The sequence below is a fragment of the Schistocerca serialis genome, chromosome 5 (genome assembly GCF_023864345.2).
Source record: "Schistocerca serialis cubense isolate TAMUIC-IGC-003099 chromosome 5, iqSchSeri2.2, whole genome shotgun sequence".
Classification (NCBI taxonomy): domain Eukaryota; kingdom Metazoa; phylum Arthropoda; class Insecta; order Orthoptera; family Acrididae; genus Schistocerca; species Schistocerca serialis.
In genome coordinates, this window is record NC_064642.1 from 372,840,540 (window position 1) to 372,864,204 (window position 23,665).

At 38.7% G+C, this 23,665-nt stretch overlaps 1 protein-coding gene across 2 annotated transcripts in view; it reads right to left on the bottom strand.

The window, feature by feature from the left end:
- The window catches only part of LOC126480995 (phosphatidylserine synthase 2-like), a 214,381-nt gene that overhangs the window by 171,471 nt on the left and 19,245 nt on the right, over positions 1-23,665 (bottom strand). For both annotated transcript variants that reach the window (XR_007587496.1, XM_050104440.1), the window contains exon 4: positions 13,163-13,294. Coding sequence is in view for 1 of the 2 variants with exons in the window: in XM_050104440.1 (XP_049960397.1) it covers positions 13,163-13,294 (132 nt within the window). In the remaining variant the exon portion in view is untranslated. The remainder of the gene's footprint in view (positions 1-13,162; positions 13,295-23,665) is intronic.

Consider the following 23,665-nt stretch of genomic DNA (forward strand, 5'->3'; position numbering starts at 1 on the left):
TTGAGCAGATGAACACATACGGATATGGAGACAACCTCATGAATCAATGGACCCTGCATGTCAGCAGGGGACTGTTCATGCTGATGGAGGCTCTGTAATGGTATAGGGCATATGCAGTTGGAGTGATGTAGGACCTATGATATGCCTAGATATGACTCCGACAGGTGACACGTACGTAAGCATCCTGTCTGATCACCTGCATCCATTCACATCCATTGCGCATTATGACCGACTTGGGCAATTCCAGCAGGACAATGTGATACTCCACACATACAGAATTGCTACAGAGTAGCTCCAGGAACACTCTTTTGAGTTTAAACACTTCCGCTGACCACCAAACTCCCCCGATATGAACATATCTGGGATGCCCTGCAAAGTGCTGTTCAGAAGAGATCTCAACCCCCTCCTATTCTCATGGATTTATAGATAGCCCTGCAGGGTTCATGGTGTCAGTCCCCTCCAACACTACTTCAGACATTAGTTGAGTCCTTGCCACATCGTGTTGTGGCACATCTGCATGCTTGTGGGGGCCCTACATGATATAGCCAGGTGTAACAGTTTCTTTGGCTCTTCAGTATAGAATGATAAAGAGAGCCATAAAATTAGTTTTATCAACATTAACATTTTCGAAAACATTTTTTTTTTAATTTATGTACAACCATGTTGAATGTCACCTCACATAAAAATTAAAACAATAATGGACGAACTGTGAAATTTACAGAATAATAAATAAATAAAAGTAATAATTTCTGTTGGTTTCACTGTGGTTACTTAGTGAAGTATTATTACAAGAAGAAAACACTTTTTTGCCACTCGTTTCATTCAGCATCTCCCCATCCATACCCCTTTGCTTTGTTTTCACTAACTGTGAATAGTCGCTGTGCTGTTTCCTCAGAAGTTTCTTTACTGTGACTGGATACTACAGATTGTCCCTCCCATCATGAATTGCTCTAGAGAATCAACTATACTTTTAAACTTGAGCCACAGCTCTTCTACATGCTTCAGAAGTAGATGTTTTGAGTTACTCTACAAGGTACATCATAATTATCTCTTCATCTAATTTCCTGAACATGTAAATATTCCTACTTGTTTCAACTGTGCTTTGTTCTTTAGTAATCATTGTTTCTACACTTGCCTCATGGGCACTGATACTGCTTCCAGCATGGACATCCCCTAAGAAGTCGTCAGGTCTACTTGTCGCTGTTAGATCCAATATACTTCCATCATGAGATGGATTCTGAACAATCTGTTCTAGGTACTTTTCAGAGGAGGCGTTTATTATTGTTTTACACGATGTCTTGTCACACCCACCGCTTCCAAAATTTTGATTATCCCCTTTAATTGCTGGTCGATTTTTTCGATGATGAGAGTATGACTGGGGAACATTCACACTAGCAAACTTAGGATTTCTTGAAAGTTTTCAGCTATGCCTGGGGATGAAGGCTGATGGTCCATAGAAACATCCAATTACAATATTATGCCCACTGTTGCCCAAAAGCTTCAATTTTTATCTCAGTGGATTAAAGCTTCTTGTCTACTGTGCAGAGCCATGTGACATGAATTGCAGCAGTTAAGATGAACACCAACTGTTCACAGCCCAGTGGGCCAGCCCAAGTAGAGCGGGACCCGGCAATACCAGACTGGACAGAGTCTGCATGAGCTACATGAGCTAGCGAGTCTGCAACTCTAGTACAGGCTAGCAGAATGTGCTGCATGCCTCTGCTACTGCAACAAATGCATCACCTCCATTTCTGATTAGCCTAGCCTTTCAGTATATACTTAGGTTCACTCCAAAAATCTTGCTTCTCTCAGTTTCTGGTTTTAGCTTTCTGTACTTAGGATTATAAAATCTCCATGCCTTTTTACGCAGTTGTTCCCCAGGAAAGAGCCTATAGCTAAGAAATGAGTAGTATGTAACTAAAAGGCACTGGCTATTACATACCGATGACACAACTCTAAGTGCACAAAATTCTGATGAAATTCTGTTTGGAAGTATCTTTGTTTGTTCACACCACTTCAACTGAGAATCAATATTAATACCTCAAAATTTTGTGTGTTATGCAGTCAACAGAGGTAACATCTATATTTAACATAACATTGTCATTTCTCTCTCTTCGAACTAAAATTCACAGCATTTGTCTTATTTACATTTAACATAACTTTACTGCACATCGATCTATTGTCAACTTCCTTGAGGATTTCATTTGCTTCCTCTGAATGGAGTTCTCTTGTTTTTGATTCAGTGACTGCAATGTTGCTGTCATCAGCATACAGATTTTTTTCCAATGACTAAAACTAAGAGGAAGATCACTGATGTTTATCAGGAACAGTATTGGTCCTAATATGCTACCACAAGGAATTCAAATATTAATTTGTTTAGGTTTGGATAAGAGTATCACTACACATTTGGACTGCACTGCAGTTTGTGTCATCTATACTGTTTGTAGTCTGTGCAAGTGCTACTCAGTTTCATCTGATATTTGTGTTCATGTACATTTTTGGTGTTCAGACTATTTATAACTTCTGCCATTTTACTAAAAAGGTAGCCATCCTACCACTAAGTGATAAAAACACACACACACACACACACACACACACACACACACACAGGGAGAGGGAGAGGGAGAAGGGGGGGAGGGAGGGAGAGCTAATTTCTTGTCAATATCCGAACCTATTCAGTGAGATTAAACATCATTACTTCAATGCTAATGTATCTTATCACCACTAATGTATCTCAACACAGGCCAGCAGTTCCTGTTGTCAACCACCACAGTAGAATGCAATGTGCTACCAGTACCAATTCAACATATGTGGGGGAAGAGGAAGCACAATAAGTTGATAAATGAGACACACAGAGGCACCAAATCTTATTTCAATTATGTAATAAACACAGGAAACAGGGAGATGGAATTAGAATTGATTATATAAGCAAATAAGAAGATGCAGCAGCATTGGTGTTCACAGGCTATGCTGAAGGCATCCATGAAGCCACAGTCAACATCTCACAGGTCCCTTTTGTTCCTGCTACCCTCGACTGCAGCCTCAAGCTTTTCGACAGTGGCGAACACAGCTTCTACCAATTTGCGGAATGTGGCTAATTGTCTCTCCATTCATACACAACAAGCTGTAAAGTAAAGGAACAGACTAACTTTTAATGAAAGCTACGATTCCTAGCCAACTGAATCATTCGATACCACTTCAAAATTTACATACGATGTAACCAATCTTAATGAGCACAAGCTGTAATGTTATTAACTGGTTAAACTGAGGAAATTATGGTGCTTTGAACACAGTTATGATGAACTATAATGAAACTGTTATGAAATATAGTTCTTATTCAAACAAGTACTCAATGAGTGTAAGCACACAGTAAAACTCACACTTATAAAACTGTTATAGAAAAACATATCTGTTATTATTTGACACGTGTATTGATTCTTCTCCACAACTGCAAATCTGGCACAGAGATATTAATTGGAGTCCTGGTCTAGGGGATGGGCAGTGTGGGGAGAAATGGTTGTTAAAGTGATGACTTCAGTTTTGTGTCCACCTGCCGTGAGGTCAGAGAGATGGTGTTGTAGTGCAGAAGTGAGAGGCCATTTTCTGCTGTGACTGGACTGACTGACTGGACTGTATATTGGGGAGCAGGAGAGCGATAGTGTGTATCACTGCTTTGGTCTACTACATGTGGCATGGGATGTGCATGCTATTTTAACACCGAGACTTTCCTCTGACCTTGTGTGACTGCAGTGGAATGAACGGTGAGCAGCACTTGTGCATTGTCTAGCAGTCCTGTTTTCTGCAAAGGTATGAATTGTGTTCTATGGTGTCAGTGACATTCACCTTATACTCTCCAGGTTGTAATTCCAATGGGTAGAATAAAGTCTGTTTTGGCCTCACTTGTGCACTGCTTAGCATTGACCTGTAAGCTCAGCTCCTAGTGTAACAATGGGTTGAAGCAAGATGTTTTTCTAGTAGCCCTAGTCAGTCTATGGTAGTTGCTATTAGTGTAAGTATAAGGTTCAGAGATTATATAAGCTGGATGTGCCTGCCATAAGTGTAAACTAATCTGGCTCTCTGTCTGTTTTAGGCACCAATTTATTACTTTGATCTCTAGCATTACTAGTGCAGAGTGTAAAGGGGCTGGTGTGTGGCACCAACGACAACCAAAAATAAAAATATCAACAATAAGCCAGTGCGACTGAGCCAATGTTGGGCCAAGGAATAGTGTCATGCTTACTCAATCTGTACTTCTGATATTAAATTTTATGCAGCTGTTTTATTGATGCTGTGATTTTTTCACAAGTTTTTTTTTTTTACATGAGATTTTCATAAACTACTCTGATTATAGTTATTTTCTATGAGTTTCTGCCTTGAAGTACTTAAAGAACAGATGCAATTTGGCTGTTGGCCCTCATAGACAAGCTCTGTGTATAAATTTCACTGCCTGCTACTATAATCTGGACAAAGAAATTTAGTATTTCAATTCCTTTAACCTATAACCCTTGTTTATGTTAACTGCTTCAGTGAGCAGAAGACCTTACATGTGTAATGGTTTGGGCAGTTGCCCATTAAAATTTTGAGAATTCCTTTCAACTGTAAGATTATCTTTCACTGATTTCCGGACAGTTCTCTATGAAGGGTTCTTAATGTCTGCTAACTTAAATGTTGCTTGCTGCTATCAAGTTTTGGTGATCTTTCTCAGAATACTAATTGACTGATCTTACAGGGCTGTAACAGTGTTAATTGTTCATGTGGGCAGACGCACAATGGGTGTGTCCAACTGTTTGGCACAGGTGCCAAGTGAAAGTCTTTTAATTTTAATTGTTGTTAAGGTATTAGATGAACTTTATAATTACTGAAAGGACAAGCCCCATCAAAGCTTTCCAATTGCTAACCCAAATGTTTGGAGGCAGAAGCCCAATAACTTCTTGGAGAAAAAAAAATCTTTCACGTTCATCAAATTCTAAATGGGTAGATAGAGTCCTTTGAGATTTAAAAATTTACATTAGAAAAAGGGGGGGGGGGGGAGGGGGGGAGAATGATTTTTTTCTTTTAACTTTATTGACTAAACATATTGCAAACAAAGTGTGTGTCTAAATGCCAATTAATAAGAAATTTTTCCTGTAATAACGGTTGTTAATAAAAGTGAAAAGTTGTTTTTTTAATAAAAATTCTGTGGCTTTCCATTTAGTGATCTTTGTATCCAAGTAAACCGACTCTATGGTTAATTTTCTATAGTCAGTTTCATTACCAATCAGATTAATGAAAAGACAGGAAACATGCTAGTAACAAAACCAATTCTGTAATTAAAGAGTTATTTAATTTTGTAAATTACGTAATATTGTAAAATTACATTTTCTGGTGTTTTGGCAACTTTAATGATATTCTTTCGATCTGTTTGTTATTCCGGAGTGTTTGCAACCATTTATTAATCTAAATTCTGTAACTTATCCTCTAACAGTGCACAACTTTTAATTGAAATCATCAACATTACAACATTAAACAACGTAATCAGCTATTTTCCAATTGTTTGGATATATATAAACCTTGGTGCCAACAGCCTGACTCAGTAAGTTCTGTAACATGTTTCAAGTCAGTTTTTTTAGAGTTCAGTTGTGTGTGACATAATCTTGTGATGCAATAAAAGTGTTATAGAACAGGTCTGTGTATTGTGGCTACACCATTGTATAGAAGAAGATTAATCATGACATAAACTGCCTGATTATATGGGAAATCGAGAATCTATTTTTGAAGTGCAGCAAACTGAAGCGAAGAGATACTACTCATCGACAATAAAAGCTGAGTTGGGTTCCCTAAAAATTAAAGTTATGTTACAAAGCACAGTCCCACTACTAAACTAAGCAATCTATTTAACCTAGAGTACAGAAGCAAACTTTTCACTGCCAGAAAGGGTGAAAGTGAAAGCTGCCACAGAATAATCAGGAATGGGAATCAGTGCAAGGAATGTTAGTATTGTTTTGAAGCAGGGTTATGTCCTGCAATGCACAAGAGGAGTGATGCCAGTCATTTGAAGTGTTTATTGCAAAAAATACTAAAAAAGGAGCCACTAATATTAATTTGGCAGTAACACAGAAAAGATTAAAAGAATTGTGAACTACAGTTAGCAGTAGTAATGTTAGTTTCAGATCAAAAAGCCGGAATGTAGTAGGGGAGTTCGCCAAAACAGTAAAAAGGCACAGGAGATGCAGCACTAGCTCATTGCTAGACATCTCCAACAACTTCAGTGCTTTGGAGACTGTGGATAAAAGCATTTACACAACATAACATATTCACAAATAGTGTTACCATATAAGAAGCAACATGTAGGTTATTTCTAGGAAGAAGAGGGTTAAGAACACCAAATAGGTCTCACTGCCAGGTGGTAGTCATGGGAGAGACATGTCAAAATGGTAAAAATCTCTGTATGATGATTAACAGTTAATTAGTATTATTAAACCAAGTGCAGGACTTCATGATGTCACCTGTAATTTTGCCTCTTTGGTGAAATATCTTAGAAAAGGCAAGTACTGTATTTGCCAGGCTGTAAGACTACCGACTACCCCAAACATTAAATGACCCCCCCCCCCCCCCCCCCCCCCCCCCCCCCCCGTCTTTTTACCCGTAATGCCATGAGAAATTTTTATTTTTAAAATATTTTGACTATACAAAATTATAAGCTGTTTTACTGATAAAACTTCTCTGCTTGAAAAGTTAATATTACACCCATTCTAAAGTTTACCACTTACTGATTGCCTACATTTTGATAACACAAAGGAAAATAAAATAAACAAAAAGAAATGGTTTACATCAATTTTTTATTTTCACTTTCTTTTTTTACTTTCTGTCTAAGCCAGACACGCGTGGTATCACTATTTTTGATGATGATAATGTTGTTAATAATAATAATAATAATAATAATAATAATAATAACAACAACCACCATCACTGGTATCACTGTCTTTGGTTTTAAGCCTACTGCCATTTCTTGCTTCTTGACACTCTTCTCACTGTACATCATTCTTAGAGTTACCTACAGTATTGGGTATGTAAGCATTTTTTCAATCCTTTCACAATAGATTCACTTGAAATTCTGCTCCAGACTGAACGTATCCTCTGGCCCAGCAGGGATATTGAGTGTTTCTCTAACTCCCCAAACCCTGGAATGAGGGCATTGTATACTTCAGAGCTTCAAAGCAAACATGCTCTGTGAGCAGTGAGCACAGGCCTATAAACAGCAAGTAGTGTACACCTTCCACTGTCAATGGAATAGGGTGGGGAGCCATGTGGAGACTGATGTGAATGAGGAAATCGATCCTGAGGGAAATGTCTGGAGTATTCTGGACTATCTTTGTATTCACTGTCATATTACAGACCAATTACTTTTAAGCTGCTGATCAGCATGGATTGGGTACTGGAAGCATTTTATTATTCCTATTCAGATGGACTATGAATCAAGATTTTTTTGCCACAGAACATAAACTAACAAATTCCATAACAAACCCATATTTTCTACACTTTCTTCCAAGCTGCAAAGAGTGCTCGACTGGAAGTGAACATAAATGTTCAGCTGCAACTACCAGGTATTCTTTTATTAAATCATCATTCTTGAATGTGGGCAAAGACTGTGCAATTTTGTAGCTCATCCAATCAGCATGCTCACTCATTTTTCCTCCTCCTTTCTTTGTCTTCAGGATTGTCACACTTTCCATTTAAGTAGTCTTTGGCATGGTAAGACACGCAGTGCCTTGACTTCCTGAAATTTTTCTTTTGTTAAGCAAAGAGTCTGGTATTCTGTTCCAAACAACCTTAAACCAATCCAGTATTAGATCATTTGTCATCCAACCCTTTTCTTGGCATTTAAATTAAGCCCTGCAAGCAGTTTTTCTCTTGATCTGGTTTTCCTGAGATGAATCCTGTGTGGGAGGAGCCACCTTCCATCTGACAGCACCTCTAACATTACTGTTATTCTGGCCATTTCATTGCCAGAACTTCGTATAGAACGCTTTTAACTCCCTTTGCACTGACAGTACCTTTTGTCAGCATATCAAAATAAACAGGCATCTTATTGGCATTGCCCATATTGCCTGCCCAATAATCATGCAGTTTCCTAAGATTGATTACATGATGCTGATACACAAGCCTCAAGATCGTATCGGCATGCATTATCAAATGCTAGAACTTACATCTCTTATGGCACCAACAACGTAAGCAAACTAAATGACAACAATATATTGCCCTCTTGGCTCCCTAGAGCTGAACTGACAGAACTCTTACCATTTCCTATTAACATTATAGCCAACCTTGGAAATCAACAGTGTTGTAAAACAGTAGCAGCTTTAGTGGCATTTGATGTGGAGAGTCAAGTGTTCTGAGGGAATATATTTTTGTTGGCATTAATTTAGCTCCTGTAGAAATGTATACTGTTGTTGAGTATTTGTCCAAGTTCAAAGGCAATACAAGTCTGACTACAAATGGATTCAAGCAAACTGCAGCTTAAACATGGTAGACATTCATAAAAAGCCAAGGTACTTGGTATAGATTCTCATGGTTGGTAGCACAATGAAATTTGTTGCCTGCTCTCCATTCCCCTTCCCAAGTTCGTCCTAGTGCTCAGCCGAGCTGGTGTTACACACTGTAACGGAACGTAATGCAACAAAACAGACAAATCTAAAGGTAATTTCTGTTTGCTTCTTGAGTACTCTTCATCAATCTGAGATTCTTACTGGTAGGAGTGATAGAAGAGAGAGAGAGAGAGAGAGAGAGAGAGAGAGAGAGAGAGAGAGAGAGAGAGAGAGAGAGAGAGAGAGAGAGAGAGAGAGAGAGGGGGGGGGGGGGGGGGGAAGAAGAAAAAACACACACACAATGAAGAGGAACACATTTTGTCAGGGATTATTTAGTCAGCATGCGAGTGTTGCAGAGGTGCTCAATGAACTCCAGTTGCAGACATTACAAGAGAGGCATTGTGCATCATGGACAGATTTACTACTGAAATTTCAAGAGAACATTTTCTGGGAAGAGTCAGAGAACATATTACTTGCTTCCAAATACATCTCAAAATGACCACAAGGAAATTCAAGAAATTAGAGCTATTATAAAGGCTTACTGACAATCTTCCCATGCACCATTCGCAAGTGAAACAGGGAAGGGGGAGTCAGTGAGTTGATGGTACTGAAAATACCCTCCGCCATACAATGTTAGGTGGCTTGTGGGTATGATGGAGATGGAGATGTTGACCTCAGCAGCACCAGTTCAATGTGTTAATGTAACATGGCACTGTATTGTTCAAGTGACAAATTTGGTAAAAAAATCTCATCTTGTACTCGGGTAAATGTGGCATATTATAGTTGGGATGCAAGCAGTAGTTTGGACTGCAACCACAATAATACAACTTATGACGAGAACAGGCACACCAATAAGAAAAGACCTCACAGAAGCAAGAAGTCAGTTGGGATAAATTGTTATATGGAAGACGTTAATGCCAAATCTGGAATGTCACTCACAGGAGAAGAGCATTTATACACTGATGAGACTGATTTCTTGGCCCTTAAACAGTTGCATCATATGTGTCATGATCTACATCCAAATACTGCAGGTCAACAGCTACTTGCACATTTAACTGCCGGCAAAATCCAGTGTGACCAAAACAGTAGACTAATTCAATGTTTCAAATCTGTTCACTAGGTTGTTTCTAGAATATTCGTTTTGAAAATATTGAGCCGTAGAGTAAATGTAATTACAGTCGAAACAAAACAGTGAGGTAAAGATAAACTGAGTTCCCAAATTATAGCTACAGGGGAAATGTTGACACACTGAAGTCACTGGCCAGCAATTTCAATGACAACCGTATTTACTAAAACCTAAGCCACACTTGAATCTAAGCCGCACCTGAAAAATGAGACTCGAAATCAAGGAAAAACAATTTTCCTGAATCTAAGCCGCTCCTGAAATTTGAGACTCGAAATTCAAGGTCAGAGAAAAGTTTTAAACCGCCCTCCAAATTGAAACAAAGTTGGTCCATTGTAACGTGAAACACAATTGAGGTCGAATGGATGAAGATACAGCTACAGTTGTTTGGTTCGAGTCGTAAGCTTGACAGTTAAGCTTCAGCAAGTAGCCATTGCTGTGTCAGGTGCTCCGTCTGTATTTATATGGGTACCCTTCCTTTTTCGCGTGCTTTGTCTGGTTTGAATCAATTGCTAATTTTGCTTTGATCTGATACGTGCTGTTCTCTTTGTTATAGGGGTTTACGTCATTCTAAGCTGAAAATGCATTATTGTACTGCGTCATGCATTGTTTGTCGCATTCTGATAATGAGTGTTCACGACCTGTCGCCGCTCACGGCATGGCTTGCTTTTGTGCACGCTACCGCAGCTTACAATTAAAAAAAAAAAAAATAAAAAAAAAAAAAAAAAGAGGAATTGTCTCATAAGCGAAACAATGGCAAGAAACTGCTGCTTTCTTTGATAATGATCAACAAGAACCAAATAATAGACTGTGTATGATAGAAGATGTTCTGAACAAGAGTTTAGCGAAAAATTTTCTCCGTTTGAAAATCTTTGCAGATGCCTCTTTAGTACATTACATTCTGCACAGAAATTAGAGTCATCTTATACTTAAAAATCTAGTCAGTTGCCGTGCTTCATTTCTGACTGCATCACTATTCAGCATAAGAATAATACGAATACAAACATGACATGATATGTATATTCTTCCGTGTTTGCTGTTGTCTCACTCTAGTTTCGTAGTTTATTGGACAGACAGGATTTAAATGAGATAGCAGCAAACACAATAGAATACATGGCATAATGTTTACATTCTTCTACCTTTTCTTTTAATTTATTTACTGACACAGAGGTTTTGGTGCCAGTATTTATCTTTGTGCTGGAAAAGCATACCTGTGTTGCACTACACGTATTTGATGGCAGAAGTTAGTTGTGGTGACACCTACCAACATTTTTCAGAACTTCCGCTTACTTTGCACTCGATTCTAAGCCGCAGGCGGTTTTTTGGATTACAAAAACCAGAAAAAAAGAGCAGCTTAGATTCGAGTAAATACGCTACTTCCTCACACTATTTCTTAGTAACTAACCAAATACAAGTGCGTTAAATTTAATTCAGCACACAGTTTCCAGAGCCAATAACTCAAGACTATAAACGGAACCCCTAAGGGAGTAACAGAAATAATTGTGTCTGTAACAAGGAATAATTCTTTTGGTTACAAAAATGTTACTAAGAAAGTAATAAGCTCTGGTGGAAGGTTGATAGCACCTCCATGGGGTCAACCAAGCAATCCGTCAATGATTGAAGGCACATTTCCTGGTAAAATGAAATATGTATTGATGATGTCCATGTATAAAAATGGAAACAAATACCTCCTCTAATTACAGACAAATTCACTCCTTCAAGTCTTTTCAAAATTGTTTGGCTAAGTGGATAACAACGTTTCCACAACATAACTTGCTAACTGCTTCTGTTTGGATCTTGTCAAAGATTCTTCACAGAAAATGTCATATACGACCTCACAAATGAAGTCCTGGAAGAGCTAAACTAGAATAACTACCCTGTTGTCATCTTCTGTGACTTTGTTACCTAGAAGACAAATAGCAATGTTTATTACAAACTGATGTCTGCTACTATGGCACACATACAACTATTGTTTCATGATATACAACCAGTCATGTAGACATTAAGCTACAGAAAGGTGATAAACCGCAGTTATTTAATATAACTGAGAAAATAGTGGGATATTTTTCCAAACAAGTGGCATGTAGACATTAAGCTACAGAAAGGCAATAAACCGCAGTTATTTAATATAACTGAGAAAATAGTGGGATATTTTTCCAAACCAGTGGCATTCTTGTTAATTTTAACATGTTAACATTAGTTTCAGCAAAAACAAATACAAATCAGTGCCCCTGAAATTGAAAGTCTGGCTTCACATTACAATTTTTATTTTTGTAAAATAAGTAAACGAACTGCCTACAGAACAAATTGTGAATTTTTTTTAACATATGATGCATTTTGATCAGATGTTTGATTAGTCTACACCATGTTTTCAATTTAGGTTACTACCGGTTCTGTTAAGAGTACACAGATATATTACAAGGTGGCACACTGTGACTACAATTTTTACAAAACTAAGACAAAATCCAAAAATTACTTACTGTTTCAAGGTGTAGTCACATAGTTTTTAAGCACAGTGTGAGCAGACATATTTACATACATATACAAAAGTTTTTCATCTCACAACACTTTTGTAAACAAAATTGAAACAAGTCCAAGAATATCCAAATGTATATTTATACACACACATGCAAAACAAGTATTTGTGCAGATATCAGATTCGATCTAATGTTATGAAATAGCTGCAGCTATTAAATACTTGTTCCTTTAGGAAAAAATAAGCTTTAAAATGTGGTGAAATACTGTGGTTATTAAACTCTGTTCATTTCAGATGTTTACATAATTTTTTTGTGTAACAGGACTTATAATTTTTATAGCAAATAGAGTTCTACCATTATTTTCTGTGTGGAAGAAACTTAGGCTGTCATGGATGTCACTTAGTCTGTGTCTATTAAGACACTCAAGGTTAGCTACTGAGGATTTATGGAAGTGGAACCAGTAAGTCATTTTTTGGTTTTGTCTCAGTGTTATAAAAATTGTTTTCATAATCTGTCACCTTGTAATATAGCTACATACTCTCAACAGCATCACTAGTAACCTAAATTCAAAAAATTATGTAGACTGATCAAGCAACTGACGATGAGCCCCCCTGGGCTCAAACTGCGTTGTGGGCTGAAATAAAAATCATGATTTGTGACTGAAGGCGCTTTGTTTTCTTATTTCATAAAAGTAACACAGTTACAGAAACAACACAGAGCAAAGGATAAAACTAAGACATATTTGATTGATGATGATCATACACAAATATGCTAGTCTCATCTATAACAAGAATCATTGGCAGATTCTAAATCAATATGACAATGGAAAAAGACTGAATGAAAAATAATAAGTACTTTCAATTTTATTTCAAGTACATCCACAAAATTAAGATTTCCACAACAGATTTTAATCTGAGAAATCTTGAAATTTGCACGAAAACCACTTTTGCTTACCTCATAGCAAAAGAAATCATGATTTGAGCTAATGAATAACTTACCCATACATTGTGGAATGGATCTGATGCCTCTGTGTCATATATGCGACAATTTCCACCATAACTTTTTTCTTCCAGTGGTTTCCCAAGAGAAGAATCAATATGGCTCAGGAGACTAATTGCATCTTTCTTGGTCTACAAACAAAAAATTAACTGCACAAAGAACCTCTTACAATTTATTTTTATATAAGAGATACAGTAATCATTCACTTAAAGAATATTTTCAAGGATTGGTTTTTGCCTGTAACAAACAAGTACCACTTGTTTATTGTCCGTATGGACCATTTAAATCAAATGCTTTCTAGTCATCATACTGCATTGGGCAGGTATTTGGTGCTATTACTCTCAAATAAACTGAGGAAAGTAGTGTAGAGGAGGAAGGAGAGGAATAGAGTGTGGTATGGGTGAAAGGAGAGCAGCATATTGCAGGGTAGTGAAATGAGGGGAATAGATTGCTATATGGCAAAAGGAGATGAGGAAATTATAGAATGGAGATGCGATGGGATGAAAAAAGAGAGAGAGAGAGAGAGAGAGAGAGAGAGAGAGAGGGAGGGAGAGGGAGAGGGAAAGGGGGAGGGGGAGAGGGGGAGGGGGGAGGGGGGAAAGAGGGGGAAAGAGGGGGGAAAGAGGGGGGGAGTGGGGAGAGAGTGGGGGGAGAGTGGGAGAGGCAGGGGGAGAGATGGGGAGGGGGGAGAGGGGGGAGGGGGGAGATGGGGAGAGATGGGGAGGGAGGGGGGAGGGGGAGGGGGAGAGAGGGGGGAGAGAGGGGGAGAGAGGGGGAGGGAGGGGGAGGGAGGGGGAGGGAAAGGAGGGAGGGAGGGGGAGGGAAGGAGGGGGAGGGAAGGAGGGAGGGAGGGGGAGGGTGGGAAGGAGGGGGAGGGAAGGAGGAGGGAGGGAGGATGGGAGGGAGAGAATGTGCACACGTTTACATTTGCAGGGATGGGGGGCTTTCTGATAACTGATAAATGTGCGAGATGTTATTTGTAGCATTCATAAACATCAAAAAGTCCTGCAGGTTGCCAGGGTTATCTATACTATTAGCTTCTCGCCATTTACATCTGTATCACCCACAGCTCTTCTTCAATATTTTAAAGGGAACGTGAACATGAATTAACAAATAGGTAGCTGGAAGGAAAAAGATTGACAGGTAACAGTGAAACATAAAGGAAAACTAACCTAACCTAACCTAACAAAGACATAGAAGTTGCTTGTCAAATTTGTACATCTCAGCAATATCAGTTCAACAGTCAACCACTGTCTTAAATATAAAACACTGAAGATTTGCCTCAAAGTAGTTGCTTGCTTGCAGTCAACAACACCAACTGAGAGCTACCTATAAATTATGGTTCACAGATACCCCACAGAGACTGCAACCCAACTGCAACCCAACTGTACCCTGCTCTTTTGGAGATAATGGGAAGATTACATTGATCCACACAGTATGCAGCCATACACACATAATCAATTCAGCCTTTAGGAGCCTTTCATCAGCCTTTCATCTACAACAGTACTAATATCCCCACTCCCAATCCCTGCCCATCTCTCAGTGTCACAGGGCACAAAGTAGGTGGCCACACAGGGGTGAAAGCTATACGGGCAAAGAAGCAACAAGCCACATAGTTCCATTCCAGACCACTAGAGGCGCTAGGGGTCAAACGAAGCTGGAATTGACCAATGAGAGCTGTCTAAACTCCAATGGTGGTTGTTTTGAAATATTCTATCATCTTGCTCTGCACTGAGGTCTGTGGTCCTCGGTTACAGTCGTCTTTGTATTTGTTTCATATTTACATACTACTCATCTTCATTATATACAGATTTTTTACTTTAAATTCATAAAGCTCACCGTGGAATTGAAGAAATTTCCTGCTGAAAAAGTCCACATTTAATTGTAAGGTAAGACATTTAATTTTTCATTAAATAATCTCGTAGTTTATAAATGAAATGTATTCTCTTCTATCGTGAATTAAGCAGTGTGGTTTCCGTTTGTTTATTTAATTAACTTTGATATGTCTGTAGTAGTTTTATTTAATGAAGACGTTTATGATTTTACAGAATATTCGTCACAACAGATTGACGTTGAAATACTCCTGCAAGTTCCCCGGCTGTTCATCTGGCTATTACGAGTGTTCAACGGAGAACATTTGCAACAAGCATTTCTACAGGTTTCCAAAACAACCTCAAAAGTAGCTTCTAAAGTGGAAGAGTGTTTTTAAACTGTCACCAGATGTGAACTGTGCTTCTTATTTTGTTTGTTAAGATCATTTTTTCGAAGGAGATTTTATGAATAAAAGTAGGCATAGGCTAAACAGGGGTGTGTTTCCAAATCATGTGACAGGTGTTCCTTGTGAAATTGCCAAAATCGGTAGTGAATCAGGTGACACTGTTGATAATAGTGAATTGGGCCTACCAAGCACTAGTGGTGCTGGCAACTGTTCATTTTACAGCTGCTAATACCAGAAGTGAAACTGGTGTTAATGAACTACAAAGCCTTAGTTGTGCTGTGGCAAGCAGTTCTCATGTAGGTGTTTGTACCAGAAGTGGATCAGGTGAAACTGGTGTTAATAGTGAATTAAGACTTACCAAGCACTAGAGGTACCATGGAAAATCTTTATTACACAGGTGCCAATACCAGAGGTGAAACTGGTGTTAGAGAATTACCTAGCACTAGTTGTGCTGAGCAGAGTAATTCATTGAGTGATGCACCTCTTAAATTTTTTATCTCCCCTCAAAATGAATCTGCAGATAGTGAGTACACATTCTTATCTGAAACATTTTGTAATGAGGAAAGTGTGGTTTTAGGTACAGGGGTTTCAAAAGCAAACTTAACTCCAACAAAATTAAAAATGTATAAGATTCATAGGAATACTCTAACAAGGCTATCAAAACTGAAAGCAAAGCTACATCATGAAAAATCATAACTGAAAGCACTTAAAGATTTCTATGACAGCAATACTTTCTCTGTCATAGAATCTAATTTAAACTCTGTTGCCAAAGATTTCATAAACAGCCAATTACGAAATGCTCATCGATCAGCAAATGCAAGGCAATGGACACCCGAGGACAAAGTATTTGCTTTATACTTATACAAACGAAGTCCCCGCCTACACAAATATTTGTCAGTTGATTTTTATCTTTCTTCTGTGAGGTATCTGAAATGTCTGTTGTCTTCTATACCTTTTGAACCAGGATTGAATACTTCGGTCATGAATGTAAAGATAGCAGAAGTTGAAGTAATGAACAACAGTGACAAATATTGTGCTTTGTTGTTTGATGAAATGTCTTTAGAAAGAGGGTTGTATTATAATACAAGCAAACAAGAAATTTCAGGGTTTCAAGATTTAGGGCATTTAGGGAGGTCAGATGTTCATGCAAATCCTGCATTAGTTTTCATGGTTAGAGGCATACATAAAAGTTGGAAGCAGGTTGTTGCTTATTATTTCACTCACAAGTCAGTTTCAAGTATCACTTTAAAAAGTCTTATTACCTATGCCATAAGGCAACTGCAAGAAATAGGGCTAAAGGTAATTTGTGACCAGGGTGCAACCAACCAGAGAGCACTGAAGGAACTCTGCTGTGAGAAATCTACTGAGTCCAATCCTTTTCATTTTGTAGTCACAGGTGAACCTATTGAAGTCATTTATGATGTCCCACATCTATTAAAAAATACTAGAAATGCTCTGCTAGGAAATAAAATACAGTTTGGGTTTAAAAAAGAGGCCAGTTTTGAATATATTCACAGGACTTTTCTTCTGGATCAGCAGAGGACGTTTAAGACATTGCCAAAACTACATAGGAATCATTTTGAATTAAAGGATTCTTTTACTAAAATGAAAGTCAAGGTAGCTGCAACCCAGCTTAGTCATACAGTTGCTGCAGTTATTGAAACTTATGTGGCATTTAATATCTTACCTACTGAGGCAATATACACTGCAGAATTTGTTGAAAAGATGGATTGTTTATTTGATTAACTGAACAGATCCTATTGTTATCCACAAGATGGCAAGTCTTATAAGTGTGCCCTCTCTGCAGAGTCCCCACATATTGAAATGTGGTACAGTCTGTTAAAGGAAATGGAAAATTGGAAAGTGTTGGAGCTAGGCACAGGGGGAGATCAAACAAATATGTTCAGTTTCATAAGTGGGTGGCAAACTACAATGAGATCACTGATGTTCATTTGGAACAGATTTTTAAAAAAATGGCTTTAATTTTTTAAGCATGAGGGCTTTCAATCAAGACCCAGTGGAGAATGTATTTTGTTGTGTGAGGCAGCATGATGTTGCAAACACCAACCCAACTTGCTTTCAGTTCAAAGCAGCATTGAAAACAGTTATAGTCAATAACATGTCCTTACCTACAAAGACACTAGGTAATTGTGAGGATGATAGATGCATGCCATTAAGCAATTTAAGGCAATTTTTGGGAGCTAGTGATGACAACTTTCTTGACTCCACAACAGACCATTCCATTACAGATCAAAGTGCTTTATATTGTGCCCTTGCTGATAATGAAGCTGCTGCTGGTAGTGGTGGGGCTGATGAAAGAAATGACAGACAGCACTAGCATATGTAGCTGGTTACATTCTACGAAAGATGGGTGTAACACCTGAAACCAACTGTAGTGACTGTAAAACAACTCCGTTCTCACCAACACCCACGGAGCATCATTTATTTACAAGTTTCAAAGAATATGATGCTTTAAACCCAAAATTATTGTATGCTAGTGACAGCTTAATGTTCTTTGTAGCAAATGTTCATAGTCAGTTGTATGCATTCTTAGATAAATGTGGACAACAGGGACAATTGGATAATACATTCTATTCACTGTTTAAGTTTCCAGAGGAAATAACATTTTGCAAGGCCCATTTTTCTGAACAGTATATTTTAAGACAATGTGTACCTCTATTGATTTACAAGTATGTGAAAGATTGGAAACACACCATCAGTAATATATTGATATTGTTACAGACAAATTCAGTAAATGGATTAAAGCTTTATAACAGTTAAAAGAAAATTTTTCTTGTGTGCTTGAGAAATAAAAGGTCAGTTTTGTTTTCATTTCACTGTTTTTATCCACCTTTCCTGCTTTTGGTACTTGGTATTGATGTTTTCTTTTTTGTGTTGAAGCATTTACAGTAGTAAGATGTAGGAACCTTTTTAAGAAATTAATGGTCAGTAGTGCAAGTTTGCTGGGCAGTTACTCAGAACTTATAGTGCTGAAACATATTTGTAACAAATTTTAGAATTCTTCATTAATTAATACTGTGATAAATATTTCTTAATTGAACCTCTTTAACTACTGCTTATTCTCTTAATAATAGGCTTTTTTCCTCCAATGATCCAGCAGCTTGTATGATGTAAAAATTATGACATTATTCAGGAATATTTGTAGTCCAGTTTAGGTGCTACAATGTTATTTTTCTTTTGCTCCAATTATTTACACTACAAGCTTGTTTCGACTTACTCTCAGTTTCAAGTGTTGCATTTGGTTCTTATGAGCCATAAAACATGGTGGAGCTTTTACATGTTGATAGATAACAATATAAGCATGTCAATTTAAAAGTCTATTTTTGACGTATGCGCCTGACAGTTGCTGCTCCTATCATGTTTTCTTGTCTGTCAGACGCAAACGTCAAAAATAGACTGAAAATATTACTGAATAAGTTTCTCTCTGCTGTAGTAAAGTGTGCTATAGCTGTGTGTCAATTATTTTATTATGATGCCAGCCAAAATAATAACATAGCACGCCTAGAAAAATAAGGTAATAGAATTAAAATAAAAATAAAAACCTACAATGTAAGTAAACTAGGGGGGGGGGGGATGCAACCCACAATGTTTTCATATTTTAGTTCATCTCCATACCACTTGAGGCACTGCTGTCGGTCTGTGTTTCCCACTTTTAACATGGGAGATGCGTTTCTCTTTTTTCTTGTTCTGTGGGTGGCCAGGTGAACAATCTCAGATGCTGCTCATTGCTATTGAGGCTACACTGAGGGCTCCATAGTATTGGAATGGGATCTTCCAATCTATGTCTAGTACACTAGTCAAAATTTTTGTGATGGGTTCATCTTACAAGATGATAATGCATGAGCACACTGTTCAGGAATGAAGTGAGGATAGTGCCTGCAATATCTGCCGACATGGATCTAACTAAGCAAGCTGGGATCCAGCTAAAACTTGTATTGTTTTGTTACATGAACCCTTCGCACAACAGGATATCCTCAGGGAAGTCACTGCTAAAGAGTGGGATATGGACCTTACAAGCACCATCTTGAATAGACATTTTTTTTTCATAAGGCTTGTTACTTCATTTGCTGCTTCCACTGAATCTAAGCACACACCTATTCACAGGTATGAAAGCAGTTAAAATTTATTGGAGCAGTTTATCTGGTTTGCTTTTCACCTAGACTCACACACTATCTAATTTCAGTTGTCTTGATTTTCTGTTGAAGATTTATACGGTGTTCCTTGTACGTGCAATCATGCACAAATTGGAACCAGTAAAAGAGGCAGTAACGCATGAGGCAGGCAACACAAGGGTAGCTTATCCAGTCAGTACAGATACGTCACTAGTAGCAGATCATCTTTTGTGATCAAAGGACCACCAAATATGATTTTCTGAAATGAAAGTTTTATTCCAGGTCAAGTCATAACTACGTAAGAACACAGAGATGCCATATAAATTCACAAACACAAGAACAAATTCAACAAGAAAGATAAACAATTCAAAGTAGACAAGTGAGGGCCGTGGGGTTACATAAAACAAACAGCACTAATTCGTGCTCCGAACTCCAGGATGGAAATAATCTCCAACTGCATTTTAGTGGGGTCATAAAAAGATGATTGTTATATGGATACAAATAAACAAATCAACAGTTCTTGCTATTGCTATCTTTAATGTGTTTGCATTTTTTTTTTTTGCTAAGCAATTAATATTAAATGTCTGCCCCCTTGGCTGTATGGTCCACGCAGTCACTGCCATGCAGCAGGCCCAGGTTTGATTCCTGGCAGGGTCCGAGATTTTCTAGGCTCAGGGACTGGGTGTTGTGTTGTCCTTACCAAGCACCAGCAATACCCACACTTTGACAGCTGCCACCCATTCCATACAAAGAAGCCCCTTCCGTACAGCCTAGCCACCCGCGGATGTCGCATCTGCAGTGATGAGGAGTACCTCTCAAAATATACTGAGGGTCTCACTGAAGCCTTCACTGACCATAATTATCCTCCCATCCTTGTACAAAAACAAATCTCCTGTGCCTTATCTTTCCAGTCTCCCACCACCTCCCAAAGTACCAAAGTCCGGCCACAGAGGAGCATTCCCCTCGTAGCTCAGTACCATCCGGAATTGGAGCAACTGAATTACATTCTCCACCAAGGTTTTGATTACCTCTCATTCTGCCCTGAAATGAGACATGTCCTGCCCACTATCCTTCCCGCCCCTCCAACTGTGGTATTCTGCTGTCCACCGAACCTACACAATATACTCATCCATCCTTACACAACCCCTGCTCCCAATCCCTTACCTTGTGGCTCATACCCCTGTAATAAACCTAGATGCAAGACCTGTCCCATACATCCTCCCACCACCACCTACTCCAGTCCAGTCACTAACATCACCTATCCCATCAAAGGCAGGGCTACCGGTGAAACCAGTCGTGATTTACAAGCTAAGCTACAACCACTGTGCTGCATTCTATGAAGGGATGACAACCAACAAGCTGTCTGTCCCCATGAACGGTTACCGACAAACTGTGGTCAAAAAACAAGTGGGCCACCCTGTTGCTGATCACACTGCCAAACATGATATCCCTCATCTCAATGACTGCTTCACAGCCTGTCCCATATGGATCCTTCAGCTTTTCTGAATTGCACAGGTGGGAACTTTCTCTGCAACACGTCCTACGTTCCCGTAACCCTCCTGGCCTCAACCTTCGTTAATCACTGTCCTCACCCATCCAGCCCCCTCCCTGTTCCCATTCCAGCGCTACACAGCCGCCACTTCACTGCCACACCCAGTCTTTTAATTTCTTTTTATTTCTCTCATTTCTGATACTTACCACCTTCCCCCCTCTGCACCTTCTCTCCTGCCCTCCATCTAAACTGCAACACTTCACTGTCCGCCACTCCCATCATACTATCCCTCCCCCTCCCTGCCCCAGCCTCCTCCTCACCCCCACCCAGTCGCCACTCCCATCATGCACTAGTGGTTTCAGTTCTCTGAGACTGCAAACGTGTGTGCAAGTTGCATTTGCATGAGTGTGTGTGTGCGCGCGCGTGTGTGTGTGTGTGTGTGTGTGTGTGTGTGTGTGTGTGTGTGTGTGTGTGTGTGTGTGCGCGCGTGTGTTTATGTGTGTGTACTGTTGACAAAGACCTTAATGGCCGAAAGCTATAATTGTGTGAATTTTTGTTATGCCTATCGCAACTCAGCATCTCTGCGCTATATAGTGAGTAGCAACTTTCCTTCTCTGGTATTGTTACATTCCATCCTGGATTTTCCATTGTTTGATTACAATCATTTCTTCATCATTGACACACATCACCCAATGTAGTGTCAACTGAAAAGACATGCAACTCAGTGGACGAACTTCCCCAGAGGGGGACTCCCGGCCATCAATGCCATATGATTATCTCCTTTCAATATTAAATAATCAAAATAAACTATCAATGAGTACATATTGCTTAGCAAGAGAAAGTATTCTGTGCAGAAAATTATGCATACAACCATGACCTACATTCCAAAATCTGTATGTCACTAAGGGTACTGCTGTGTTTACAAAACACTTCATATTTTTATAAATTAAACAAAAATATTTTAAGTATTATATTTACCAAACAACAGACCATGACAATAATTGATTGAGAGTAACATAAAATTTAAACACACACACACACACACACACACACACACACATGGGGGAGAGCACGCATGCACTCGGGACCTGAGTGTCACGCGTTTCAGCAATATTAGCGTATGTTTTCATAGTCATAGAAGAGTGACTGTCATCTAACTGCTCAAGGAAATTAAAGCTAACTGGGTACAATTATTTAAGTGGATTAGTATTTGCTATTACTATTGTGGGACACACATATTTTGAGAAAGCTTTTGTTTCTTTTTAATCTAGCCTAACAGCTATCGAAAAAAGAAGTCATTGATTCAGTCTATGTTAGTATACTGAAGAATGTATATAGCAATGCTACAGCTTCTGTCAGATTTCTTAAGAACAGTGGAAAATTTAGAAGTGAAATAATAGTCAGACAAGAAAGTCCACATCATTAAAACTATTCTCAGCAGCAGTTGAAAATTATTGTTGTTGTTGATTGAGCTCAGTTCACATACTAAAACCTTTGCTTTCAATACGTCTTAATGACAGTAATAGTAGTCAACTATCTAAACATATTACCCAATAAACTATAAAAGTACTTTCAACAATTTTCTCAGAGGTGTATGAGTGGCTCACCGAAGTGGAAAGAGGCGGCCACTCTGATACATTAAAATATTTTGATATGTATCAGAGTGGCTGGCACGCCATGCGAGTGTGTGCTGCCCCTACCCCTGCGCGTACCCCCCACACCCATGCCCCCCCCCCCCCCCACACACACACTCACAAAAGTTCTAAAATGATATTTGGACAAAGATTGTAAAATACAGAGTAAAATTAATTATGCATATCAGTGTCGCTGATTGAATGTAAAATATATAGGATGAACCAGCCACTCTGTTACACATTAAAATCTCCCATCTAACATCTTATGGGGTAATTCCAATTACTGAGAAATGTTTCAAATATAGAGTATGACCATTCTATTGTTATGGAAAACTGTGAGCAAATCAGTATTTAAACTAAGGATTGTAATTATATAAAATACAATCAGTAAAATATGTTTCTTTGCAATCTGATCTGAGCGGAGATTCAGGGAGAATGAATGTAAAGCCAACATAATCTCCTAGCTTAGATCTGTGTGTGTCCAAAGCTTTAAAATCATACTTATGAAGTTGCTACTCATCATATAGTGGGGATGCTGAGTCGAGGCGCCTTAGGATTTTTATCTTTTTGGTAACGAAGAGGCACTTTTTCTGATTCATGTGGAGACCTACAGCCTGAACACAATTCAATACAGTTGTCAGGCAGCTTAGACATTCTTCAAACACCTTACAAAAACAAGTGACACTGTCATCCAGATAGCAAAGATACAATATCTATTTAAGGTGTTGAAGCAGCTTGTCCATCACACATTCGAAGGTGGCTGCAGCATGACACAGGTCACATGACATAACTATACACTTACAGAGGCCTTCAGGAACTACGAAGACAGTCTTTTGCCAGTCAGCCTCATAAACCTCAATTTGCCAGTAGCCTCTCTACACGTGCATAATTGAGAAATACTTTGCTCCTTTAAAGGAGTCTAAGGTGTCACCAATGGGCAGCAACTGATAGATGTGTTTCTTTATGATTTTGTTCTGTCATTGGTTGTCAATACAAAAATGCCTCGTGTCATTACTCTTCTCCAC